General features: G+C 38.2%; 3 protein-coding genes and 1 long non-coding RNA gene across 5 annotated transcripts; 3 read left to right on the forward strand and 1 right to left on the reverse strand.

Annotated features, from left to right (window-relative positions):
* The first annotated feature begins 1,335 nt into the window (after positions 1 to 1,335).
* LOC145239453 (semaphorin-5B-like) lies at positions 1,336 to 6,293 on the forward strand. Its single transcript, XM_080102774.1, has 9 exons — positions 1,336 to 1,502; positions 1,626 to 1,775; positions 1,930 to 2,070; positions 2,848 to 3,226; positions 3,514 to 3,620; positions 4,045 to 4,311; positions 4,793 to 4,946; positions 5,485 to 5,756; positions 6,073 to 6,293. The coding sequence occupies exons 1-9, from the start codon at positions 1,421 to 1,423 to the stop codon at positions 6,231 to 6,233; spliced, it is 1,713 nt and encodes a 570-aa protein (XP_079958900.1). The 5' UTR covers positions 1,336 to 1,420; the 3' UTR covers positions 6,234 to 6,293.
* Positions 6,294 to 6,877: 584 nt separating this feature from the next.
* LOC145238725 (uncharacterized) lies at positions 6,878 to 20,076 on the forward strand. Of its 2 annotated transcripts, XM_080101969.1 has the most exons (20): positions 6,878 to 7,031; positions 7,284 to 7,376; positions 8,035 to 8,196; positions 8,817 to 9,086; positions 9,316 to 9,591; positions 9,920 to 10,019; positions 10,216 to 10,394; positions 10,708 to 11,001; positions 11,680 to 11,961; positions 12,696 to 12,968; positions 13,335 to 13,495; positions 14,019 to 14,120; positions 14,533 to 14,704; positions 15,285 to 15,387; positions 16,648 to 16,792; positions 17,476 to 17,593; positions 18,140 to 18,265; positions 18,872 to 18,969; positions 19,340 to 19,451; positions 19,702 to 20,076. In XM_080101969.1, exons 2-20 carry the CDS (start codon positions 7,292 to 7,294, stop codon positions 19,710 to 19,712), a joined length of 3,069 nt encoding a protein of 1,022 aa, XP_079958095.1. In that variant the 5' UTR covers positions 6,878 to 7,031; positions 7,284 to 7,291; the 3' UTR covers positions 19,713 to 20,076. The 2 variants fall into 2 exon arrangements, with proteins under 2 accessions (XP_079958095.1, XP_079958097.1); XM_080101971.1 differs by lacking the exon at positions 8,035 to 8,196 and having other exon boundaries at positions 6,953 to 7,031.
* Positions 20,077 to 21,362: 1,286 nt separating this feature from the next.
* Positions 21,363 to 22,500, forward strand: LOC145239418 (uncharacterized). Its single transcript, XR_013862307.1, has 4 exons — positions 21,363 to 21,605; positions 21,882 to 22,057; positions 22,148 to 22,235; positions 22,349 to 22,500. It is a non-coding gene; the product is annotated as an uncharacterized LOC145239418 (long non-coding RNA).
* Positions 22,501 to 22,752: 252 nt separating this feature from the next.
* On the reverse strand, positions 22,753 to 27,429 carry LOC145238782 (uncharacterized). The gene is made up of 6 exons (XM_080102046.1): positions 27,143 to 27,429; positions 26,271 to 26,375; positions 25,854 to 25,910; positions 25,633 to 25,737; positions 23,336 to 23,446; positions 22,753 to 23,220 (listed from the first exon to the last, which is right to left on the reverse strand). The coding sequence occupies exons 1-6, from the start codon at positions 27,359 to 27,361 to the stop codon at positions 23,149 to 23,151; spliced, it is 669 nt and encodes a 222-aa protein (XP_079958172.1). The 5' UTR covers positions 27,362 to 27,429; the 3' UTR covers positions 22,753 to 23,148.

Consider the following 27,429-nt stretch of genomic DNA (forward strand, 5'->3'; position numbering starts at 1 on the left):
TTAAGGTTAGTAGGCTACTGTATATCCAAACGGTTTTGACACTACCAAATTCCTTTTACGATGTATCGGATGCATCAACCCGATTGTGCAGCAAAAACATTTCGAAGATGGTGTTGTTTGTACAACGCTGGGTTGGATTTCACACACAATAAAGTTACCGAAACATTACCAAAACCGTAAACATCACCAAACGAACATATCCGACCAAAATGTTTCGGACAACTGAAACTTCGTTGAATCACCAAGTATTAACCATGAAGCAGAACGCATTTACGCTAACATTTTGTTGATGAATCTTTTTTTAATCATTACTATCGCTTCCTAAAAGAGAAGCAACAATCTTAAACAGGCTTTCACCAATGTCATGTTTCACGCAAAATCAAAATTGTCACTAAAGCGTGGGTATTGATGAGCATATACCCGAGTGAACACTCAATCACCTATACAATTTGCTGAACAAATCATTCAAAACGTACCCACGTAACCCGGAGATTTAGGAAATAACATTCCCGAACAACTCATTGCTTTGCTATTGTTCCAACATTGTTATTATCCTGTTAAATTCAGAAACACATGGTTTGCCGCACGTAGCGTCTACATGCACGAGGTTATAGAGGTCTATGTGAGATTGTCCTAAAAACTGGATTAAAAAAAATTGCTCCAATGTCGACAAAATTGCTTTACATGAGCACTTTCGAAAAATACAAAACAGGCTTATAGCTGCGTTTATTCGAACATTATACGAATACCACGAAACCGGTTCACCAAAAGTATCTTCTGGCTTGATGTTCGGTTTGTTTGATCTGTCGTCGCTCTATTGCAGCAACTTTATGCATTAACACACACACAAGGCAATGTTTCCTGTTTCTTGTGGTGTATACCACGGGAATATAATAGTCGGCGCCAAAACAAGCGTGCTTTACATCAATGTTTTTTGTTAATACCTACCATGTCAAAATCGATCCACCCCTCACTACTAAGATCACATAAAACGTGTAAACCCTATACACTTTTCTAAACGTATGTCAAAATGTAGAAAAATCAAGCAAGATCAGTGGGAACTGTCTGTTTCTAACGGGTGTCCAAATTAAAACACGTCAGGAACTCGCGATATAAAACGGGATTTAAATTAACTTTAAAGACCGTGACCCTCCTGATACTTTAACACCATGCATTCACCAAAGTTCGTTCTTATGCGAGCGCAAAAATCGCGGCAGTACATCATCTTTATGGACAGTAATTGGCACGTGCAAGACGCGAAGCGACTCCCTTAATACAGTCGTGTGTGTGGGGAAAACACCACGCCTCAGGGAAAAATGAAAACAACCACACCAGATAAGTATTTGGGCGTGGATATTCATCTGGCAGCTGCCAATCATCAAAAGGAAAGACAGCAAGTCAGTTTAATGATCAATTCAACATGTTTGCTAAAATGAATTTCTGGTTATTTGCTGCTTGTGTGTTTATTTTAAATTTGACCTGTAGCCAAGCTTTGAATTCAGGTAAGTAGCATAGTTTTGATATAAATTTATTTGAATATAATACATGTTCATGACAAAAGTATGCCAAGTTTATTAGAGCCAGGTAGTTTTTCAACAGTTTGCTAACGTACGTTTTTTGTCCAGATTGTCGATGTTGGGAAAATCCAATCTTTCGTGTTTCTTGTCCCTCTGGTGATTCGCTGGACGAAACCTCCTGTCGGCAGGCGGGCTGTTGCTATGACGACCAGACTCTAACTTATCACTGGCCGAGGCCAAAATGTTACATGAAAAAAGGTTTGACTCCCTTAAACCATGTAGGCTAAATAGTGAAACGTGACAAAGGTGTTGCAATTAAGAGAGAAATGCTATTTTGTACTGCAGGCTGTCTAAGTACTCTTCATCACGTAAACTGTAGTCTAATATAACAGTCTGGTGATACTTTTTGCAGGAACTTGCCCGAAAGATGAAAAGTGTATTGTGTATAGCGGACGGGAGGTTTGTGGACACAGAGCAATGGGAAGGACTTTGTGTGAGATGAAGAGATGTTGTTTTGATAACAGCCAATATCCATTTTGCTACAAACCGAAAGGTAGGTTTAATCAATATAGTCTACTCTAGGCTACTATTTTTTGCAAGCTCGCACGAAGTTTGGCAAATCGAAACGCACATACGCAAAAAGGATTCAAAAATTTGTACAATTGTTAACCTGAAACTCATTAAGACAAAACTGGTGGATATATGCCCAAGTGCCCAGATAAACTATATCAATAGGCCATTCTTGATGATAAATAACACAGGTTATCATTTTAAACGACAACACTGGAGAGCAGTCTGTTGCCCAAAGTCTAAAATACTACTTTGTGAGATCATGGATATTAAAACTGCGTTGTAGCTACAAGACATAATAATTACTCTGATTTATTTCAATGATTTTCGCAAAATCAAAAAGACCCACGATTTTCGTCCACTAATTTGAATTTCTCAGCTGAAACATTGTTGTATTTTTGTTGTGCTGTGTCAAAATAACTAGCAAAGGAATTTAACATTGTTGCAAGTTGGCGACACGCGACATGTTTAAACAACTCTGCGCTGCGATAATCCCACTTGACTCCAGTCCACCCTACAAACACAAATTTACACAAAACATTGTTTCTAATGCAAAATCTAGCGATGAACCGACAAGACCCTTCAGAACCTTGGCGCGTGCCATCCCTATTCTAAACAATACGAGTTAATCCCGCCTAGAACAAAGCAAGTGCCCCGAGACGCGGAGACGCAATAGCCCCGCGACACTTGTTTTTTGCGTAAACTACTTTGAATAATGCACGCCACGAAAATTTTATGTGGTTTCAACAATCTATCACAGCGGTACCAACTACATCATTCACCACACGTACGAGCACGTTTACAATCCCAACAACAGCAGCAACTACAACTTCAATCCTGACGTCACCAACAACAGTTTTCTCAACATCGTATCGTCCTGCACCTTCGACGACAAGGCCAACAGCAAGCACCATCACCGCGACACTTACGTCACGATTTTCCACAATGACCTCTCAGTTTTCCACTTTGACGTCATCGCCAACCACTATGACGTCATCTTCAGCGTTGCCTACGTCACGACCACCATTTACGTATCTCGGCGGTCCGTTTGGATTCTATCAGATTGGGAATATGCTGATGTATTCTGAATGTCCGAGGGTAGGCAACGAGTCATGTTTGGACGGTTCCGTCACGGATGAGTAAGTTTGTTACTGGACTTGAGCAAAGATTAGTTTATGTGTCGATTAAGTAGAGCAGGGGTCGGCGACCTTTTTTGTACTGCGGACCGTTTTTAAAACTGAAATTTGTATTCCATACCTACACTCAAATTTTAAACAAACTTTTCATTAAAAAAACAAACTTTTAAAAACGAGTTCAGCACCTGATTTCTCAGGCGGAGAATGCACTTATAGTATAACTTTTATCGCTGTTTGGCCGTAATCCGTGTGTGAGACATGTTACCGATTTAATTATGTGTCTTCGTCAGGTCTAATTGCACACGGAACTACTGCTGCTGGAACAAGGAGCTTGTCGGCAGCACTTACGACCCCTGCTACAGACCTTCTATTCGCGTTATTAACTGGCCTGACCCTGGTGCGTATATTAGCGCTAAAAGTAACCACAAGTACTGATCGCTACATAACTAATAATTTAGTGATTTTGCTCACTCGTACTAATGTAACTGCGATGGATAAAGTGCTTTTGCTTGCTTGTAAAATCTGAGGTTATTTTTTAGGAATTAAGTAAAAATAATATGCTGCGAATAGCAATGTTTGTTGAACACTTTGTACCAGAACAACGCGGTTTTATCTAGCTTTTAATGTTAAAACTGCAACACAACACAATACCAGTTTATTAGACAACTGCGTCCACAGTTTCATGTCGATTATATAGAACATAGCATTATAAAACTGCTTTTCGAGGCTATGCAAAGATATTCATTACCGAAAAAAGCATGACTTCATGATCTTATTAAACTGACGAATACTTCAATTTCCATATTTCATTGCTTTTCCAGGAAAGAACCAAACTGAGCTGCCAAAATGGACGCCATGGACCCCGTGGTCGAGTTGCATGGGTCAGCCTTGTCGCGTTGGAATACGAACGCGGGAACGGACTTGTGAGAATAAAACACCAGCATTAGCTTGTACAGGATTCGGAGCTGACTTCGAACAGTGTGAAGCTCCATGTCCGAAAAAGTGGGGTCCATGGACAGCATGGTCGGGTTGTGATGTAAAATGCGGACCTGGTATCACAACAAGGCGACGTTCGTGTGTAGATGACGGTAAGATTGGACCTAATGCAAAAAACATTTTGTTGATAATATGATATTACATACATGGGATCAGCACTGAAGCGTTCATACAGACCAGCGATTACGGCACACTCGTATATAAATCATAGCTAAATACGGGGCAGGCAATTCGACTTTCGACGGTATCACCACAAAGCATGTGTAGCTCAGTTTGGAGAGGGCTAGTCCCTAAAAGGCCCCTGTCGTTGGTTTGAATCCCACCACGTGTTAAGTTTTACTGGCCTACGCCTTGCTAAGTGGGAATGCTTGGCAACCGACTGATTCGTTATGAGGCTTTCAATATAGGCCTGGCGCACTATGACATAAATATATTTTAAAATCTTTGTGTCAAGCGTTTTACTATGTCTTTGACTTTAAGCTAAGGAGTACTTTCAAGGTCGTTGGTTTTTGTTTTGTTTAAAATATTTATTTGTTGACAAAGTCTTATTTTGACTTTGTTTTGCTTTTTCAGGAGGAAGTATTGTTTCCAACACCGGTTGTCCACAGGGTAGCCTTGCTGCAAGGGAATCCCTTCCATGCCAGACCGACTTTTGCACGAATTGGTCTCCGTGGATTACAGGCCCATGCTCAAGTTCATGCGGCAGAGGCATCAGAAATAACACGCGGTTCGTTGACAGACTTGGTTGTAGGATTTGTGTTGTATTATCAGAATGTCTCCCCAAAAAACGTGTAATTAAAACAGGGGTATCCAAACTTTATTTAATGGGGGCAATTTTTATCAAGTGAAGATGCCCGCTAGCCATCTTTTTTGTGCGAAGTTTTTAACCGTAGAATTAGAACACAAATATACGGAATTTAAGGAAATTGTTGGAATTTATTGCGTCAGCACCATGTATACATCCTTTTTACCGGAAAATAAAGTTCCATGGATAGCTTTTGCGTGAAGTTGCAAGTCGCCAATATTCAAAAACTTAATCTAAACTACGACGGGCCATACGCAACACAATTTGAAATACACGTGCGGGCCACGTGAAATGCCGCCGCGGGCCGTACTTTGGACGCCCCTGGTTTTTTCTTTTCACAACGGTAATACATTTCTCGTTATGGTAAAATCATTTTCACGGTGATATTGGCAACACTTATCACCATGTGATAACTTTAACACTTAGGTTTTCAAAAAACTTAAACAAAACTTACACACAGAATATGTTTTGGTGAATCGTCGCGAAAATCTCCCACAAGCTGTAATTACGTCACTGCTTTGTGCGATGACGTGCCATGTCCTCTATCCACTCCCTCAAATCCCGAGTGGGGTCCGTGGACACCGTGGAGTCGGTGTTCTGAACCTTGTGGAACCGGTACCCGATCTAGAATCAGAATGTGTTATGATAGCGTCAATGGGGAACCGGTTTCAACTGGTTCGAAGCCATATTGTGACAATGGGCCCGGGTTCCAAGTAGATGGATGTAACACAGGTAAAAAAGCTTTTTATAACTCGTTTTTCGTGTAAAAAAGCTTGTGTAAAAAAATCTCTTGTGTGTAAAAATAAAAATAAAAAATTACCCAAGAGCGTGCATGCATGTACTTTATTTGATTGTTAATATTAAATACTATTTATCGCGTACTTTTCAACAATACCTTCTGTCATTGTAAGTACAGATCAGACCTTAAAAATTGCGCAATAGAATATATTCCACACATATACACAAGCTCTCTGGCAACTTAGTTTGGAACCAAGCTACTTTTTAAGTCTGTTCCTAATGTTTTTAAACACAATGTTCTGTTTCGCAGGCTTTTGCTCGGCTTGGTCGAGTTGGTCTTCAGGTTCATCGCTCTGCAGCGCCTCATGCGGAATCACAGAATCGCGTTCGTGCGTAGGAAGTGAGGCCGTGATGTCACCGTTTGTTTGTTTCAAGCGAACTGTGAGATGTGCGACGGAAGCTTGTGCCTGATTTTGTTTAATTTATTTGCGCCTTTGTTTTTGTATTACTGCAATAAAACTTCCCAATGTCTTTGTGTTTCTTGAGGTTGTCTTTTGTGCACTACTTTCTTTAAAAAAGTATGTGCCACATTTGAAGAGTAGCACTTCACGCCAAACTCGTGTGCCGCGAAAGTGTACGTTATAAAAAAAAAACTTAAGAAAACAAGATATTGTTTCATCACAGATTTAAACTTTGCCTCAGGCTGGCAATAAAGTGACTTTGCTCAATCAAAAACGAAAAAAACACACATACGTTTTTCTAATGCTGTCACTTGCATTTTAAGCTGCGCTTTAAGTGTGACTTGAGTGAAAAAAGGTTTCAGAACTGATTCATGCTTAATTAATTTACTCTTTGGGGGTTACATTTGCCTTTTCATAAAACAGGTAACAATTCATTTGTTTCAATATACCAATGCACACAATAGACCTGTATTGTCTGTCGATCAAACCGCTATTTCGTGCTAAGGGTCGGATGAAAAACAATCGATGTTATACGCGGGCGTTGCAGAAAAACAGGCAAACAAACAGCCTGGAAGAGGAAGCTGTCTTCCTGTACAACTCATCCAAAGGGTTATTGTTTTATCTGTATTATCCTGTTTTGTACTCTTTGGTTCCACTGAAAACCTGTGAATAATTCACCTGTAGGCTTACGTGGCCTGTTGTGTATCCTGTTGTTTTAATGTTGCGAACGTTTAGTTTGATTAGACACGCCCGCTGTTAGGACAGACACGGACCCGAAGATAAACTTCATTGGTGACTTGCGTTTGAAGTAAGTTCTTGTAATGTAGGCTACGAGTTGTAATTTTTTGTCATTACAGTGAGGTAAGTAGGCTAATTGTATCTAATATTCTGATCGTGTGTTTGCGACATTTGCTTAATTGTTCTACTTCACCAAACCCAGTAAAATTTTGTTATTTTTGCATTAAAAAATACATTAAGTGTTTCTTACAAAACATATCAAGTGACATATCGAGTGTTTCAAACTCTGACAACAGTTTAATTTTATGTTTTTGTTTTCCAGTCAACAAAATGAGAAAGTGGATGAGTGCAGTGCTGGTGTTGGCTTCGCTTTTCGGTGCTGATGCACAGAGATTTGACCCCACCACGCTACCCCGTAAAAGAGTGTTTGTATTTGTAGCTAAATTATGTGTAGCTAAAATCAACTAAAAATCTGTGTTTTGTGCTTAAAACTAGTGACGCTGAAAAGGTTCGGGCCGAAACCGAATATTCGGCCACGAGGCGGAATAATTTCGGCCGAATCAGGCCGAACCTAAAATCCCCTTTCTTATGGATGTTTCAAATGAACCTTGTGTTATTGATACAAGTAGCCTGAACTCAATTTTGACAAACTAATATCACTTTCACAATGTGTAGGCCTAAGCTTTACTAAACATCTAATACTTTTGCAGACAACGTGGCTCGTATTTTATAGATACAACAAATAGTTAATTTATGACGTTTCGTATGGGCGAAAATGAAACCTAAGGCCTTAAATCCATGCAATAAAAAAGTTCGGTGTCCGCCGTATTTTAAAAAAATTTGGGCCGAAACCGAAATAACTGGAAAACAATGGATTCGGCTGAAATGTTTCGGCCAACCGAAACTTCGGGGCATCACTACTTAAAACGTTCCACATCAACGGAACAATACAAGGGGTTCTTTATATTTTGCGAGTTAGTTTTAATAAAACATTTGCATTGAGACTAAACACCCTTTATCAGATAAAGTTGATGATCAGATGTTATTAATGTTTATTGTTTTATTGCGCAAAGTCTGTCCGACCGCCACCGCCGCATCGTGTGTGGACAGATTCTGCACCGATGAATGTCCGGCTTATCCTGATGCATTCTGTTACAAAAGGGGTTGTGATGGAAATTGCGACTTGGCGGAATTTTTTATCAATGGAGTCAAGCTTGACCCTAAAATGTGCGAAGGTAAAATCATAGTCTTTACATACATACATAGAATCTATGGGCGAATTTAACAAAGAAATACCTTTAAAGTCATTTCCATCAGCCAATTTGATCCTTAGTTCCATGATATTGCTGCAAATAGTTTTTAATGCTCTTTAATTCTTATTGCTTTGCAGTCGCAATAGAAATTAAACCCACAAACAAGCAACAAATACGAGATTAGCCATGCGTCACGATTTGCAATGGCGCGTAAAACGATTTGTTAGTTGTTTAACGAGCAGTCCACAGGAAAGTTCTCACGTATATATTGCGCTGTACTCATAATTTGCTTAGAAACGCATGAGAATCGCTGCAATAACACGTTTTTGAAAAACCCACACGTCTCTGCGGACCAATTAATTTTGTTTAAAGACATTTATGTATATGTTCTTTCACCAAGCAAAAATAACTGAACATGCATTTTGGTCCTAAATCGGTCACCGGTTGCACACTTTTGGCTTGGAATATTTCGTTTTGACATCAGTTAAACTTTCATAAATCAAAACCATTTAAGGTAAATAGTTTAGAGCCCAAAAACAATCAAAGAAATCATTTAGGAGCTCTTTCGGTTCAAACACAAACCAAAAATCAATTTTTTAAAGAAACCTGCGCTGGAAAGTGGACGCCATGGTTAGACCGTGACAACCCTGGTGGTGTTGGGGATTTTGAAACCTTAGTGGAACTTCGTAAAGAGAGACCTGAGGTTATTTGTGATCGACCTTCTCTGATCCAAGCACAAACTCTTACCGGAGTTCCGGCAGGCCTTACTGGCCAAGTAACCTACAAATCTCTGACAGACGGATTTAAGTGCATAAATAATGACAACAAAGGACAATGCTTGGACTACAGGGTTCGCTTTTGCTGTGAAGACAGTAAGTAAAATAATAATGTGACATAATCAGAAATAAAATGATCACAACTATAAATCCTTCAAACACTTTTATCATGTAACCATCTCTTGAAGCTTTTTTAATGTAGTTTTTGTGCCTAAAAGTTGTAAATATTCTTAACTAGTTAAATTAAATGTAAAAAAAAACTAGTGGGCCAAAAATCCCTAAAACCCAAAAGATTCATAACATTGACCATTTCTTTTCCCAACAGTTCCCCAATGCCCAGACAAAGCATGGACACAATTTTTCAATCGTGATCGCCCATCATTAACATGTGATTGTGAAACCCTAAGCGATTTAAGAAGAGAATACCCTGACAAAATATGTGACAAACCAACAGCAATTGATGTAAGGGTATCAGCAACGAATGAGCCCTATACCACAGCGGGCCAAGTGATAGCCCATGCTGATCCACAGAATGGTTTTCGTTGTAACAACGTCGGCCAGACATGCTTGGATTATAAAGTCCGATTTTGCTGCCCAGAAGGTAAGTTTTTAATGGGTAATATGGACCAAAACATCAATAGCAAAGTAAAGCTCATATCAGAACAAAATATTCTGGATAGATTTAAAATTGGTAGTGTTTGTGGTATTCAGTATTGTTAAAGATGGTTAAGTGTAAAGGGTTAGATAAATAACTATATCTTGCAGGTGTTTAACACAGATATATATTGACCCAATTAATAAGCATGTGCAATTGATTAACTTGTAGCCAAAACACATTAATCAATGTGAGTAATATTAGCTTTTTATGGTGTTTAACAATGTGGGCTTTTTCATTATGCCCAGTTTTAAACCATTTTTTTTTCCTTTAGTACCACCACCAACATGTGAAAAGGATGGATGGACACCTTGGCTCAATGTTGATGACCCCACTGGAGATTGCGATTGTGAAAGTACAAATGCTATTCGAGAGTAAGCAAATGTTTCATATAAATTTCTGATTTTTATCAACTAGTTTTTGACATAAAAATGTACTTTTTAACAGATCGGAATAAAATCTTTACAGTCTGATATTGTTATATAGTTCCTTTTTTTGAACTCCTTAGCTTTAACAGTGGTTAGCTCATTAGCATTATAAGAAACTAATGCTTTTTTTGTTTCATTGCAGCGCATATGGTGACCTACTGTGCAAAAACCCAACAGCTATCGATGCTAGAGTGAGTACTACAAAGGAAAGTTATTTGACTGTAAACCAGGATCTCACTATTAATGTGAAAAATGGTCTCAAATGTACCAACATTAATCAGGACTGCCATGATTATGAAGTTCGCTATTGTTGCCCCAACCGTAAGTGCCGGAAATGTGCTGTTTTTTGTTGAAAAGCAGTAATAAAATGTTTGTGATTTAAGTTGCAACAGTTCCAATAACCACAAACAAATAAAAAAATACTAATCCCAAATGAAGCCCTTTGAATTTGAGTTTAATTTAAGGTATTAGAGTATTTTAATTTTAAATGTGATTAGCATTGGTTATGTACTAGAATACGTCGGAAAAATCTTAGCTGGATTACATACTTTTATCATTACCAAAATAGTTTTAAATACAGAAATATAGATAGATACAAAAATTGCCATAAAATTTTTAAATCATATTCTTTTAGATACCATTCCGGAACCTGAATGTAAAAATGGAAAATGGACTCAATTTTACAATCGAGATCGTCCTAGTGGTGAAGGAGATTATGAGATTCTATCTGAACTTTTGGAGTTGGCACCAGAGGACATTTGCAATAATCCCACTAACGTAGATGTCCAAGTGGTCGCCACAGGGGCCAGTTACTTGACCGCTGGGCAAAATGTGGTCATCGACCCACACACAGGCTTCTATTGTGTAAATGACCATCAGAATGGCGAATTTTGCCAAGATTATCAAATCCGATTTTGCTGTCCAGATGGTAAGAATATCCAAAAACTTTTTTTGTAATTGTCTGTTATAAGAGCTAGGCTTTTTACCATGTGATTACAGCTTTAAAACTGACCTTAAAATCAAACCACGAAACAAAAAATTTGTTTCTCCTGAAAATATCTCTTAAAGTTAGTTCCTTACTTTACACTTTGTTTCTAACCCTATCCCAGTCACATTGTTTTATATATTTTTTTAAATAACTGTGTTTGTGATGCTCTAGGACAGTGGTTCACAACTAGGGCTCATTGGGTCACGGGTGTAGGTACACCAGAAACACCCACTAAAAGTCATTTTTCTTTTTTGAAGCACATAAGTAAGTGTGTCGAATAAATTTGTTCCATAATTAAATTGACTATTTCACACACTATTTGTCTATATTGAGGTTTGTCACGATTACGGGTTTTTGTTTACTCTATTCGACCTGTTTAAACCTAAAATTAGTACCAAATTCCAACACCAGTTTGCCATTTACATTTTTAAGGGGGCCACAAGTCTTACAGGGTTACCTGAAAGGGGCCTCGAAACCCAAATGTTACTTTTATAGGGCCACGGTCCACGAAAGGTTGAGAACCACTGCTCTAGGAGTTTAGCAAACTTTGTGAATTGTGAGTTTTTATATTAGCACCGCTAAACGGAAAAAACTAAAATCAGTAACTTGTGTTTGCAGAATGTGACGAGCCCAAGTGCACTGACGGTGATTGGACGCAGTTCTACGACATTGATGATGCAGACGGGGATTGTGACTGTGAACTTATTGATCACATTAACGCCGTTTCAAAGAAAAAAGTCTGTCTCAACCCAACGGCTATAGACGCTCGCTTGTTAAACGGTGATGATTACACCACGGCAAACCAGGACGTTCATATTAGCTTGGATGATGGCTTCGCTTGCTACAACAGCGAAGACCAGAAATGCTGCGACTATAAAGTCAGATTTTGCTGCCCGAAACGTAAGTTTGTGTGCTTAGTGTGACCAAATATTTTGGTCATGCACGATTATGTTGTTTTGTACACTTGGTTTTCCTGATTTGGCACCGTCACGCGCATTTCTTATCTCTTGTGCTATTTGGTTTGTGGCACGTTGTTAGCATTCCCTTCCTTTGCCTGTAGGGCTACACGAGTTGCGCTGATTGGCCTGGAATGCGCTGCTTTACCAATCAGGCACTTACAAAAGCAACTTCTGCTATGTAAACAGGCTTTTTCTCTGACGCGTGTAACGCGAGGTGTTGGTTAGTTAAAGTTCGCCACGTGTTGTTGCATTTTATCATGTAGCTACTTTTATCGCTGTTGATTTTATGGTTTTTAATAAAGTTGCGCTGTCCAAAATTAAACCAGTGCGCGGCATCTTTGGCTTTGGTGGTGAGCCGTCATTGCAGGGTTCGGGCCTAGAATAATTCCGTAACATTAGTGTCTATTTTTCAAGTAAGCGCAAGAAGGCTTTAGTAGTAGGTAAACTGTAGAATAATTTTAGTAAAGTATAAATCCACTACCTGGGTCACAATAATTTTCACGATAGGGTAGGTAGAACATAATCCAACAAGCTGTCTAAACAGACGCTTAAAACAAAACAAAAAGATGAAAAAATATTTGTCCTGGCAATTCCTTGCCATGGCAGATAACTGTTTTCTCTATAACGCAGTAGTAATTTTCCACTAACCCTTTTTACCACTTTTCCAACGAACAGGTGAGGTGCAGTGCATTGATGGTAAATGGACGCAGTTCTATGATTCGGACGATCCGGCTGGTACCAATATGGGAGACGTCGAATTGATCAGCAATACGAATGTAACATGTCGTCCGACTAACATGGACGTCACGTTGCTCAATGGCGCCCCTTACGAGACGACAGGCGAGACGGTGCACATAGCTTTTCCAATCAACTTCAAATGTGTGGATGCCGAACAGGACGATAAATCGTGTGAGGACTATAAAGTCCGTTATTGCTGCCCAGAAAAAGGTATATGGTGTGTAGTATTACTTTTCTTGTACTACTTAACGTATACTCTAAATATGGTTTAGTAGTGAAATACATTTGTCCATGATAAGAAAACTAACAGACTTTAATCTGGAAATAATGTTTTCAACACCGCCAATTGCAGTTTCTTTTGTTTGCAAGCAATATATTTAGTTTTTTAATAAAAAAAGGTTTTTTGTTGGTTTGTGTTACAAGAAATAGTATAGTACTTGGCTGATAGAAATGGTGGTATTTGTATTTTAATCATAAATACATGCACTATGGCCATAACTACATGCACTTTTGACCAGAAATACATGCACCATGCCTCTAAATACATGCACTATGATTTTATTTGTATTTTTGCAGAGCCAGAACCGGGACCAGTGCATTGGTGCACGGCTTGGGGAGATCCTCACTACACTACATTTGATGGACGGGCTTACGACTTCCAAGGGAACTGTCTGTACAATTTCGCTTCTACTATTACACCACAATGGAAAATGGGACAGCCCAGGTTCTCAGTATGGGTAAGCTAAGTGTAAATGTTTATTTTTTCGATTTCTCGATTTGAAAATTTGTTTAAAGAAACTGAAAGTCCATTTCACAGAAACTTTCGACAAATAGCAACTTCTACTTGTAGCTAAGAATTAGGGTATAGGAATAAATGAAGATTTAGTTAAGACAGTCAATTACTAAAATGCTCCGTTAACTACTGTAAATAACGAGCTAGGACAGTGAATATCAACATTGCATAGGCCGTGACACCTTTTAAGTGTAAACCAAACTCGAAAGCCTTAAAATGGCTTTTGGGCGAAGTAAGCCTACATCCGTGGCCCACCAGAATATAGCTCGTACCGTTAATGGAGTTATTTTCTACTTGATGAAATAAAGAGTTTTCCAGGGTTAATAGGGTCTCTAATGTGGCTGGTTTTCGTCACGTGGCCTTGTTCGTTTTTTTTTTTTGGACAAGTCAAATCAGAGAGGTTCGGCAAGATTTCCCTATTCTTTCTGTGTACTTGAAGCACTAAACGTGTCGTTTTTTTATTTCAGACTGAAAACAGACCGTGTGGTACCGCGGTGACGTGTATACGAACTGTCCATATTGGCTACTTCGGTAGGGAAATTATATTCCGTCCCAGCGGTGTGGTTGAGGTAAACATGTTTTGTAACGGCTACATTATAGTTCATACGGTCGATTTCTCGGCGTCAGTTGCACTAACAAGACCTTATAGGTCGTGTGCACTGTCATAAAAAGTTTTTCTAATTTACCAATTGTTGTGTTAACGGGTTCCAAAGTAGTAAACATTTTTCATATTAATGAAATCTCCTTTCAAGTAAAGCAACTGCGACGATTCGGGGTCATTAAAATCAGATCAAGAAAATTCAGCGTGAAAACTACTAAATCTGTCGCTGTGTATTAAGTAGTATTGATATTTGAAAAACGCAATATTAAATTTTAATAATTTTCCGATTGATAAACGTACAGTACAAAACCATTAACATCTTGTGTCACTTTTGTAAACCTTGCTTTTGCGGATTTTAAACGCTTTTCTGGTTGCTGCAGTTGAATGGACACGGGTTATCATTGCCCTACACCGACGCGTTCTATCCATTCGAGATTCAGAATCTTCCAAGTGGCGATGTGGCACTTTTAGCCGATAATTTTGTAGTTTTGTTTGACGGAAGGCACACACTGAAAGTCGGCATTCGTGAAGTCTACATGAACCATGTCACCGGTAAGTGTAAAATTTGTTTACACTTTCAGTTGGTAGAAATTAACAAACTGTTAAAATACCTGGTTGCCTTAAAAACGCTGCTTCGATAAGCACAACATACAGTGAGTGTGTAATACTCCCAATATTAGCGAGATTAAAAGTTTATAAATATTCAATTTTCAGGTTAGAAGTAGCTAATCCAACCAAAACAGTTGACAAAAATGCTTTTACGGCAGTGGTCTTGTAAAGCTTTGTGTTGCCAAACTTATCTTGTCGCTCTATTTCATTATAAATACACTACTTTTTATCAGCCACTCCGAACAAATTGCAAACGCTTCTACTTAGAGGACTGTTACTGTAATATAAATTGTGCAGTTGACCGTCCCTATTTCTGACATATTTGCTAGCAAAGATGTAAAACGCATGTTACAATACTGTTGGATAAAATTTCGTCAAAGTGTATTTGTATTAAACTACATATTAATTTGCGTGAATTTTTTTTAAAGTGACGGGATATTTTCGCCAAATGATTAACAACAGGATAATAGAGTCAAATTTACAAATGTTTTTATGGTCTTGTTAGTGATATGCTAATTTTTAGGTCTTTGCGCCAACTTTAACGGCGACAATACTGATGAATTTACTGTGGAGGGCGCCATTACCAGCATCAACGAATTTGGTGAAAGCCACGCCTTAGAATCAGGGTAAGTATAAAACGTACACTAAAACAGCGGTTGTACATTAACATGATTGTAAACACGTTATGTAATGTGCTGTCTAATGCGCTCAGTATCCCTTAAAATGTGATTTGCATGTAACAGCCAATTTGTGTTGTTGTTGTTTTTTGGCGAATTCAGCTGTTTTTACAGACCATATTTTAAGTTGTAAAGCGTTTCAAGACTAACTAATGGGCATTTTAAACAAGCGTGCGTTTAAAGTTAACCTAATCAGTAGTTTAGGGCTTATGGTAATAAAGCTACAAATGGCATTTATTTCATTAGGAGTTTTAAGCTGTCTCAAACCCGACTTTTTAGGTCCTAAATAAAGCCCTGAAGATATATTGAGGTAAATAATGAAAAAAAAATGTTGCCGAGATTTTCTAAGCTTGAACTTAACCTTACAATCCTGGCCCAACTTATATTTAGCATGGGTTAAGAGGCTAATATGCCTTGACAAATGTAGCTTTAGTGGTTGTTCACACAGCGCTTTTTACCATACTTTTAAACCAGAGTTGTAAACGGGCCCAAAGCTGAAACGTATTTGCACAAGCCTGTTTAGACAGTTTAATTGGCAGGACTATACACGAATGATAACAAACAAGACTAAACAGACAAAGGCAACATACGCGATGAACAATTGTAGACAATGGTTTAAAAAAGACGTTTTACGTTTGTTGGGCAAATCACAGTACGCCAGGCCCTTTGAAGGCGCCATACCGAATCAGCCGGTCACCAAGCATTCACCACCATATATATATATATTTGGCAAGGCGTAGGCTAGAAAAATCTAGCCTGCGGTGGGATTCGAACCCACGACAGGACTCGCGCTTTACGAACTGAGTTACGCAGGCTCAGTGGATAATCCGCCGAAAGTTGAATCACAAGCACCGCTGCCTGCCTCGTATGCTGCACATGTCAGCTTCGCAGTAGTGGATCGCCAGGTTGACCAGTATCAGTTAAGATGAACCTAAATTCATAACTGGGATCAGCCCTGAAGCGTCTATGCAGACCAGCGAACGTTTTTTGGGCGTTATGTTTGGTCCAGAAACTAGTTACTTAACTAGGTTAATTACGGATACAGAAGGAAAGGCATGAAATAGGCCGTTTTCTAATAAAAAAAATATCCAAGCCCAAATCCGGTCCGTCTTACAACTCTGATCCTTTAGCGCTTTCAGAATGTCTTCAACATTTTTTCAGTTTAACTGTTACAGCAGAAACTTATCTAATCGCTTATTTCATTAACAGCTGTCCGACCCTGGGCCCACAACCTCAATGTCCTCGCGACCGACTTCCTGCTGCTCATCAGGCTTGCGGAACTCTGATGCAACATCCATGTTTCGCGAGATGTCTGGCCCAGTTACAAAACCCCGGCGTAGACGCTCTAATGAAAGTATGATCTTAGATTTTTTTGTTCAAAACCATAGTGACGTTTTTTTTCTCATTTGAAGTTTGTCCATGCACTTTTGGCATGAAATGTTTGATGGATTTGGATGCAACTTTTACAGGTGGTTGATATAGTTAGGTAGATGTGCCATTTGTTTTGTTTGACTCGTTAACCCCACCCCGCTAGCCCCCTAAAATGGGTGTTTAAATTTGTTCATTTTAACAACGTTCAAATTGGAGGAAGTTTGGACAGTTTGTTTATTTTGCTGTCGATTGTTATGTTTCACCCTGTAACTTCTGTAGCCTTAAGACTTACCTTGTTAGCCCCCAAAATGGGTGAATTTTTTAAACAATGTCCAAATTAGCTAAAATTTGAATAGTTTGTTGATTTTGCCATTTATAGGTGTTGATTATTGTGTATCAGCCTGTAGCTCCAATATGCAGACTTTTAACAATGTCTAAATTGCATAGCAATAAAGCCTGAAATGCATTATGTACAACATTGCGTGTCTGGGGACCCATGAGTTTCTGCCTGCAGAAATAAACCAATATTATAAAAAAATGTTGGCAAATATGGGGCCCAATTTGAAGTAAGTATAGAGAATACATTAACGTTTTGAACTATGGTATAGTGTATGTGCAAGGGCAAAATGTGCTAGACGAATTTTAATTGCTGTTATTCGATTGCAGGCATGTATATTTGACCACTGCCTTATGGATGACGCCCAGGAAGCATTGATTGCAACACAGGCTGCGATATCATTGTCTTGTTTTGCGGAAAATTTACCGGTTTGCCACAACGATACAGGCGAGTGCCAATGCATTAAATTAACCAGTTACATTTTTTTCGATTTATAGTAACTATACGATTGTAAACTTTAGAAAAATTATATGCTTGTTCGTGCTATATAACGTTAAAAACGCTAAGGCTCTAAGTCAGTGGTTCTCAAACTTTTTTATTGTCGGGGCCAAATGGTATTTTTTTAAGTGTGTAGGGAGCCGCAAAAAATCGAAACCTTGAGAAAATCACTAAAGATTATTACTTTGAAAGCTAAAATAGCAATGTTTGGTGGTTTTCTGAGGTCTGGTGCGAGCCGCAAAATAAGTAGTTGGGAGCCGCATGCGGCCCCGAAAACCGAGTTTGAGAACCACTGCTCTAAGTGGTTCTTTACCTTTTTGGTGTACTCCTCAAAATTCAACTACCACTGGCAAATTTTCCCAGTTGTTGCTTTTTATGGTGATGTTTTGTGCTGCACATTATAAATAATTGTCTTTAATTGCTTAAAAATAGTTTGCTTCAGGGCTGATCCCAATGTAAACATATCAAGGGTGGTTTGTGTTTTGATTTGTATAGTGGCTTGTGCTGAACTTCCGGGATCACATTTTGAGCGATGCCTTCCGCCAAAACATTGCATTCCAACCTGCCAAAACCCAGAGGCCGTGTTAGGTGACGATTGTGACACTGGAGATTGTGAAGAAGGTTAGCCAGCCAATTTTCTTACTGCAAATGTTAACATCTATCTTAAAGTCGGTCAGGATTTGTTTACTATTTATTGGTCCCCTTTCCTAAAAAGGAATCACCTTGAGTTTATTCAATCTTTTTTTTCTTTCCTGAATGAAATGTTTAATGGATTTGGATGAAATTTCACAGATGAGAGCCATGTAGATGTGTCATTTGTTTTGTTTGACTCAATAGCCCAAAATTTTACCCCACCCTTACACCCCCTCTAGTCCTATCGGGTGGATTTTTAAACAATTTCCTAATGGATTTAAATTTAAATAGCTTTCAGGCATTTTCCATTTGGAGATATCCACTGTTGTGCCCTGTAGCCCTATTATTTACCCTAGTAGCCTCCTAAAATGTGTGAATTTTTAACCCATGTCTGATTTGAATGGAACACTTGCAGTTTTAATTGGACTTGTAGCCAACTCGTCCCGGAAACTTGCTTTTGTTTGTGGTACAACTGGGTATACGTTGCAACATGATGTTTTTACCAAAAAAATAACTCTCAATCTTACTACTCACTCACTCATTCACTCACTCACTCACTCACTCACTCGAGTTAATTATGAAATGTTTTGGTAGGTTGCGTTTGTCCGGAAGGTACTCTGATTGACACTCAATCGAACCAATGTGTCAATGAAACCGAATGTATCTGCCACTTACCACCATACTCATCTGGGGTGAGTACGTCGTTCCCAATCACTTTGATAAGCAGTTACACTGAAAATGTTTACCACTTACTATTGTCGAGACTCAATATCACCTTTAGTCGTTCATTTACAATCAGTAACCATGTATTGTATACATATTTGTGGCTTGCCTGGGATACAAAGGCTCGCCTACTTTGTATATTATTTTCTGGAGCAAATCCATGCGATTTAAAATGTAATGTTGGTTAATGCAAAAAGTATGCCGAAATATAACTTAGCTCTGCTACAATGCTATCTAAAAACCCAGCAACTCAATAACACCAAGAATGCGTTCCTTGCAGTAGGGAGCTCATTTGCCATTTAAGTTAAACATTTATAACACAGCGAATTTTGCACGCAGGAGCCTTTTATCCTGGATGATTGCACCAGAGCGTGTGTATGCCAAGGTGGTAGATTGATCTGCGAACCGTTCAATTGTGAGGGCGAATGTGTGCGCAATATGTGCCTGATAGGTGAGCATTTTCTATTTTTCCACTTTCCTACACAAAGCAGGAGAATGTCTATTTGATCCAACTTTTGGCCTATCAACGTAAAAGTATGAAGTGTTTTTTTATCTATTTAACAGGATATATTATTAATTTGGAATAATTTTCCCATATTGCTTCATTTAAACGTAAAAAACGTGTATCCAAATTTTGCACGAAGTTTAAAAAGAAATAAAAACCAGCATTTTGTGCTTAACTCAATCTTATTTTTGTTAAGATACCTTTTAAACTCGTGGATCAGTTCAATAAATGGAGGTGCTCATACCTTCACCAACCATGTGGGAATTTTTTGTTCGTCTCTTTTGTCTCGTGACCGTCGAAGGAGTTCAACCGCGACCGTTATTTTCTGCGATTTTGTCAAACTCCACAAAGATAAGCCAAAGCACATCATTGAATCGCATTTGTCTTATGACGTGTACCAACTGTATTGGTGACGTCACTTTTGTTTCACGTATTGTGTTTGTGTAAATCATGTGATTTTATGAATCTCATTACTAAGTTGAAGTTTCATGATGTCAAACAACCTTTTTTCGCCTTTCTAATTTTATGTGATGAAATGCTATTAAAAGATATATAGTCGGTTTTTACAAAAGCGTTGTTATGACCAATACTGCAGAAAGACTCAGGCCAGGGTTGTAAGCCGGCTCAAACTCGAACTCTCAAAAATAAAGTTTAGACAAGTTGGTTAATTTTCGAAATAAACGAAAAAAGTATTAACTTAGGCCCGAACCCGGCCCGACTTACAGCTCTGACGCAGAGAGTAACAATAAACGCTTCTTAAAACAGTTGAGAAATTGAAAAATAAATAGTTGTACAAATTAAACAGCGGAATGCTAAACACTGACAGTATTGCAAAAGTTAGCTTGGCTAATTTGGCTCAGTATCTTTTCGCGGCATGTTTAGCCATATGCAAAGCAAAGCCACCTAATCCGAAATGCAGTGAACTTGATGATTAGAAAAACACAAATTTGTAATATTTTTTCTCAATTTTGGTGCTTTAAAGTATATCAATACTAATATTTCGAAAAAAAAATTGAAAACCATTGAGCTCCTGTAATTGTCAAATCACAGTTTAAAAGCGTCTGTCATAAAATATAAGTTAATGTGCCAATGTGCGCAAAATTTGTACCTCCAGACTACTGTTTCTTTCACGGGGTTCGAACCCAGGACGCTCCCGGGGACGAATCCCGATCAAGGTTGTGGCTCTAAACTACGGTTTTTATCGACGTTTTGTCACTTTGTTTTTGCTAATTTCCCTCGGTTGAACACCCTGTTTTGTGTTATACGAACGATTGTGTTAGCAAGTGTGCCATTACCCTGAAGAACACGCCCCGAATAAGACGTCAAAACGTCGGATTAATCACACATACGATTGCGGGTTGAGCAGAAAAAAGGTGATGAAATTTGCCTGGCAACAACACTGTATTTATACAAAAACGAGAAGTACACTGAATCGAACATCATTTTTCCCATGAGCAAGATTTATTTTAAATAATTATTATGGTTTTTAATGAATTTATATTTAGGTTGTTAATCATTTCATGAATTTGGTTTTAAATGCTATATCCAAGGTAAGATTTCCACATACATGAGATGGCACAAGAGAGCAAGATTTAATAAATGATTCCTCACTACAACTACAGAGTTAAATGCAAATATGTCTTCCATTTTACACAGCACTACTTTCAGTAAAGTCAAAATATGTCAAACCAAATCGGTTTAAGACAAAAATCATCCACGCCTCACACTGAAAAAAATGCGTTTTTTTCCCGTTGGCGTGGTACGCTCCGACAAAAAATGCGCAAAGCGTGTGTGTAATCAACGCCTTTTCTGTGTGGCAATTTGTGGTGCTTCCAGTGGACTTTTGATGCTAGTTGTGTTAAGTCTTGTAAATTCTAAGGTGTGGACTATTTTATACTTATTATCACAGGCCAGAATTTTCAGGTAGTCTAATCCGTTTTCGTGAAGATGTCATGAATTGGAATGCGTTTAAGTCAAATGATGTACAATCTTGGACAACAAAACTGAAAGAAATATGAGTTTTGTGGACTGATAGTACAAAGCGGACCAAAGTAAAATTGGATTCTATATACAAACATTATGGAAGATTAACATGTCGTTGTAAGTGTTTTGCTCGCCATTTTATAGTATGGTCATAAATATATTATTACTGGCTATATATTACTGTACGTATCAGTTTTTGCTGTTTTACATTGCAGTAAGTGTATAATATTACACTACTTAAAAAAATTCGTTCGCGATTTAACGTCACTTTCCCGGTTTTTTAGTGTTTTTACGCATTTAGGGTATTATACCACTACAAATAAATGAGAAAGTGTTTTTGTTTGTAGCCTGTTTACTTTTTATTTCATTTTAAATATGTTCTCTGTGTTCCAGTTGTCATCCAAAATGCGAAAACGGTTGACCGCGGTGTTCATGGTGACTTTATTGTTTGAAGTTGACCCCGCTACGTTGCCCCAACCTGTTGAGCCTTTTGAACCTGTTTTAACCTTTGAACCTTTTGATCCATCCAAGCAACCCCGTAACAGAGTTTTTGGCAACAAAGTTTTATGGTAAGTTGTGTAAATATACTTTTATGTCTTGTGCAGGTCAACTTCAGTTTGGCCTTTTGTGAAAATTCTGTTAAAGTTTTATTTCCATAGCTGCTCCTGTCGATTTGTTGCTATGGAGATTGCGATTTAACCGAATTTTTTATTGGTGAAGTCAAACTTGAACCCGACATGTGTGAAGGTAAATTTCAAACAATTTTTTTTTACTTTATTAACCTGTTTTGGATCGTGGACGCCGTGGTCTGAACTTGATGAGCCTAGCTGCTATGGTGATTTTGAAACCTCCCTGAACAGATCTGTGACAACCCCATCGGAATTGACGTATACGTCTCAATTCGACCGAAATACCAGTGAGGGTAATTCACCAGATTCTAACTGATGAATTTTGGTGTGAACACGAACGGTGGTCAGTGTTTAGACTACAAGGTCCGCTATTGCTTCTAAAATTTTGTTCTCATCGGCGTATTGATAACGGTTTAAGTCCGAACATATGTTTAGACTTGTAATTTTGGTAAACAGATTTGTAACCACCCTAAACCACCCTTTCAGATATTTTGTTCATGCTGAAATGTATGAGTTTTTGTTTTCATTTCAATAGGTAGATTTATGCTTGTTGTAATGCGGTATATTGCTAAAAAATCGTTCCTGGTTTTCTACATAACATCTAACACTTTTTTTCACTATGTCCAATAAGCACACTGTTTGTAGCGGTTTATATTGACAACAAAAAACATAGGTAAAAACCGTTGGCCATAGGAAGCAGAAAATGAAAAAATAATCAGTTGTATAATATAGACAACGCAATGCAAAAACAATGCCATCATCATAAAAGTTATGCCAATGTTTTACCAAATGCAATACTGTAAAAAGGCGAATTCTATAGCAGCGAAAAGAAAGCCAAAACAGAACGAACTTTACAATAAATAAAAAATGCGCATTGAAAAACACTGTACATCAAGGAAACGGCAGCAACGTGAATTTCGAATAATTTCTTCAGGGCGAAATAATTGTGCCCATATTTTCATCATTTTTTTTAATTTTTAAGCTTAAATGAGTGACTCTAGTAAAACTGGATGACACCAAATCAGATTTCGTTAAACCACATGAGCGAGAATAAGGTTTACGGGCTTTGACGCATCTGCATCTAAACTGTCATTTGTTCCGACCTGCAACAAAATAAAAAATAAAATTTACGAATCTCTGAAACAAGAATTTAACTAGTCCCAAGTGGGCACAAGAGAGCAATGTTTATTGATGTGAATTTCAATTGGTGCGACTTACCTCTTTTGATGTCAACATGCTTTCTCTTTTACACAGCACTGCTCCCATAATGGTCAGGACTATTTCAGTCAGAGCAAACATGCAGAGGACGATGTGAAGACAGATTGCCGACTATAACAAATATAGAAATGTTAGGAAGGTCAACCACGGAACACATAATGTGGAAAAAAGCAAATATGGATGTGCCATCTCTCTGTAAATCTGTGAACCGTTGGCGCGAATATCTAAAAGTCTGAGACGAAACGCAATGTACCCAAGAAGCCGTAAAAAGCTTGCCCTGATGATGGCATGAGCATTTATCGAAACGTTTAAATAATAAAGCATGTCACTTTTTACGTCTATTTGGACCGTTATTTTCCTCGTTAAACTGTTGAACAGATCCATGCAGATAGTGTATTAAGCTGTTGTTCATAAAGCGCCCATTACCTTTATTCAAGGATTTGATCCCAGATCGCTTCCCAGTACATGGCCCTTTGGGTCAAGCACTTTGCCCCGAGCCTGAAGTTAAGGCCCAAACCCCACCCGAAACCGAAACCCATTATTTTTTTCATAAAAATCCCGAATTAGTCCAGAAGAAATCCAGAAAGTCGGTGAAATGATGGCACAAATGAGGCCGAGTGTGGTGTCTGGCCCAAATTTAGCCCGTTTTGTTCAAGCCCATGCTGACTTACAGTTTTAGTTCGGGTAATTGCGACCATATATATGTTTAAACTCATATGAACGTGCCAAACTGAAGGCAGCACCGTGGTGCGATAATCATGTCCTGGAATACCAAAGATTCGGCCCGAAGCGGAGGTGTGACGGGAATGTGCTTGGATTAAAGCGGATGTGCTGCAGGCAATTGTCGCATTAGAAGCATTCTATAGTAAATCTCTGTTTGACGTCACGTAAAATGCGAAAAGTGCAATTGTACGTGTGAACAATTTTGCAAGCGCGTCAAGACTTTCAAAATATTTGGTTGAAGGATAAAACATATTTTTGCTAGTTGAGGACTTTGGTGCTTAAATCTGATTGAAACTCTGTGGATTAGCTTTTCTGTATTGATCTACCATACCTCCACTTTTTGAATATGTTCTGCTTTGAAATTTCTTTGTCCTCTGAGGGCATTTAAATGAATCCCTTTTGCACTTTTTACTTTGTTTAATTAGGCATAACAAACATTTCAATACACCACCAGTTATTGTAATAGCAGCTCTTATGACGGCGTAGAGTCGTAGACATACATTATGAGCTGTATGTATTACAAAGTGGATTATATTTGGTAATTGGGTTAGTCAAGTATTTGTTGAGAAGTTGCAGACTATTCTCATATCTTTACACAAAAAGTCCTGTTTACGTCTATGGTGGGCCTTCCTACGTAAATGACACAAATAGTTCAAATTTGCATGGAGTATTCACTGAATCGATGTTATAATCACATTTGTAGGCAAAAATTATAATTCATGAAACAAATCGTGACATTCAACACGAGGCCTGGGGCAACAGACGCTTCGCGAAATCTTGTGTCAAGCAAGTTCGATGTTAATTAGGCGGTCGAATACCGTAAATATCACGAGAACGCTTGAATCACCCGGGGCGTTTATTTAATTGCCGCTACATATTGAAGATCGCTACATCAAAAAACGCTATGCTGGGAATTGGCACTGCTTAAACTGGTATACCGCATGAGCTTAAACCGAATATTTTAGTTCACTATCTTATGCCTTAATCCAGTGTTTTTTAAACTTTATTGCAAGAACAACATTTGAATTCTTGTTTTTTCATAAAAAGCCACACAAACATTTTTATTTTTTGAAAAGGCTACAAAATTCTGCATAAACACAGCAAATGTCGTTTTACAGTTTGTTACTCGCATCCTAATGGTTTCTTGCAATATTCGTTCGTTCTATTGGTAAAAACAATTTGGCTTTTTCAAAGAAATTCTTTTTGCTTGTTTGGAACAACGCCCAGATGAACAAAAGTTTTAAAACTGTTTTCAACTAAAAGACGTTTTAAAACAAAAAACTGTTGTTGGTTTAACTGTGGTTCTCGGGGAGCCATTATTCGCAACCCTGCGCTTAAAATCTGTTTCCTCTTGATTTTAGTTGTTGCGGAAAAATGCAACTCCAGGTTAATCAAGTGTAAAGTGCCCAGACACTTGCAACACCTTCAAATGTTGTCACCACAAACTTCGTTCCCGTTTACAAAACAACGCCCAAAAAGGTTAAGTGTGTTTTCTGGCATCGTCTACTCGGCTTGGTTATGCTGCCGACTGAATGTAGAAACTGCCATATTCTAATTGTTGCGGTTTTTCTTACCGGATTGTCTGCTTCGTCGCTGATAAGCATTGCAAGTTCAACAGATTCCACGGCAAGCATGAGAACACCAAAGTAAACGCTTGTTGCTGCAAAAGCCACCATGACCTGGGCAAAAACAAAAGTAGAAATATTATTGTCATTAGAAATAATTTTGAAAAAAGGGCAAGTGTCCGACTTTATACAGTGCATATTTATTTCTGTTAGATTTTAGGTTTTCTTACCCGAAACGGCCGCGTCATGTTGGAAGATGTAAAGTTTAGTCCAGACATCAAAATAAACTGCAACAATAATCGAAACACAATTAAAAAACAAATTTAAAAATGTTGTGTAAAACACTTTGACATTTATGCACTATTTATGTTTTAAAATGAAACATAATGGCTGTCTGTCGAATTGTGATTATTATAACGCCAGGCAGTTAAATTTGTCTAACATGGCATTTCAAGTCCGTTTCTAGAATATTTCACTTTCTTTGTCTGAATATGGATGCATACAAGTTGCCAAAAATGTTCTTGGCCTGACTGTTAAATTGTTCATTCTAAATTTTAACTTTGGGGCCTAATTGGCACTTTAAAGTTCGAGACCAGTTCAGGCATCAAATCTAGGATTCGCATGCAACAGCTTTAGTTGTAACTTACGAAGGCTGAACACCAAATTCCGCTGCCCGCCGAGCTTCTGTGTATTTCAACGGTGAGAGGAATTGATATAACGATGCACAGCAAGGCAATCACCAACTGAGTGATCTAGAATAAGGCGGGAAATCATAAAGGTAAGGGAATCATACAAATCAATATTTGAGGCCCTAATGTTCTAAATGCGCTGCTAAAAGTTAACGTTTGAAGTAAAAACGCTTGGTGGGTTATCTGCCTTTTACAGTGTAAACTGTAAACCAACAACAAATGTAAGTTATCTTTATCATGTATCTTCAAATAGTTTTCAAATTGACGAAGACAAATTAGTTTGAAATCAACCGTAACAACCCATTCATAAAAAATCCCCAAGTCATGTTGCCTGACAGGAAACAAAAACACACAATGACGTCACACGGCACAACCGCGTGCGCAATCATGCGTGGCTTATTAGCGAAGCGACTCAACTCAAGTAGCAATAGTTATTGGGTGTCAGTCCAGGTATTTCAAGCTAGGAGTCTGTCACGCGGTAAACTACAACCTGTCAGAGGGTTTTCCGTTTTCCCCAAATTATATGCTATGAATTTTTGTACTTGGTCGTGCATAAAGTGAAATTTAAAGCCGTTTCAAAATTATGATCCTAGTGTCAAACTTTTACAACCAAAAATCGATTTGCCACAGAGAAAATTATCTATTTAGATCAAAGATTTAGGTTATGCTAGGAAAAATATAAACAATCTGCCTTTCAACAAAAATTAGCCTACTTCAATAGCAATAAAGGCAGACACATAATCATCTTTATCGATTACATACGCATAAAAAGCAAAACTCTTTTTGTGTTGAAAGTAATGTTTAACTTGACTGGACAAGCAAAAACTTACTCCAATTTTACGCATTTTGTAAAAATACGGTCCACGGACAGTTTCTCTGCTCTCATCGCCTTCAAACGACAGCTCATCCATGTTTTGGTCCAACAACACTTGGTCAGCACTGTCATCTTTACGAGGAATTTCAGTAAGTTTGTCAGAGGGAAGAGATGAACCACCGCTTGTCCCCGAAGAGCTGGATGTTTGGCTGGTACTTGGCGAAGAACTGGACATTACTGCTATATCAGCTACTATACGTGTTACAGCAAATTGTCTAATACCCTGTAAAATAATTGGTGACA

The sequence above is a fragment of the Phallusia mammillata genome, chromosome 7 (genome assembly GCF_965637545.1).
Source record: "Phallusia mammillata chromosome 7, kaPhaMamm4.hap1.1, whole genome shotgun sequence".
NCBI lineage: Eukaryota > Metazoa > Chordata > Ascidiacea > Phlebobranchia > Ascidiidae > Phallusia > Phallusia mammillata.

Coding starts and splice junctions, on each gene's coding strand:
- LOC145239453 (XM_080102774.1), top strand. CDS start 1,421: ATGTTTGCTAAAATGAATTTCTGGTTATTTGCTGCTTGTGTGTTTATT. Junction 1,776..1,929: donor AAAATGTTACATGAAAAAAG/GTTTGACTCCCT, acceptor TACTTTTTGCAG/GAACTTGCCCGAAAGATGAA. Junction 2,071..2,847: donor ATTTTGCTACAAACCGAAAG/GTAGGTTTAATC, acceptor AATCTATCACAG/CGGTACCAACTACATCATTC.
- LOC145238725 (XM_080101969.1), top strand. CDS start 7,292: ATGAGAAAGTGGATGAGTGCAGTGCTGGTGTTGGCTTCGCTTTTCGGT. Junction 12,969..13,334: donor TTATTGCTGCCCAGAAAAAG/GTATATGGTGTG, acceptor GTATTTTTGCAG/AGCCAGAACCGGGACCAGTG. Junction 14,705..15,284: donor CTACATGAACCATGTCACCG/GTAAGTGTAAAA, acceptor GCTAATTTTTAG/GTCTTTGCGCCAACTTTAAC.
- LOC145238782 (XM_080102046.1), bottom strand. CDS start 27,361: ATGTCCAGTTCTTCGCCAAGTACCAGCCAAACATCCAGCTCTTCGGGG. Junction 23,447..25,632: donor GCGACGAAGCAGACAATCCG/GTAAGAAAAACC, acceptor TATTTGTTATAG/TCGGCAATCTGTCTTCACAT. Junction 23,221..23,335: donor GCATGTTGACATCAAAAGAG/GTAAGTCGCACC, acceptor ATTTTGTTGCAG/GTCGGAACAAATGACAGTTT.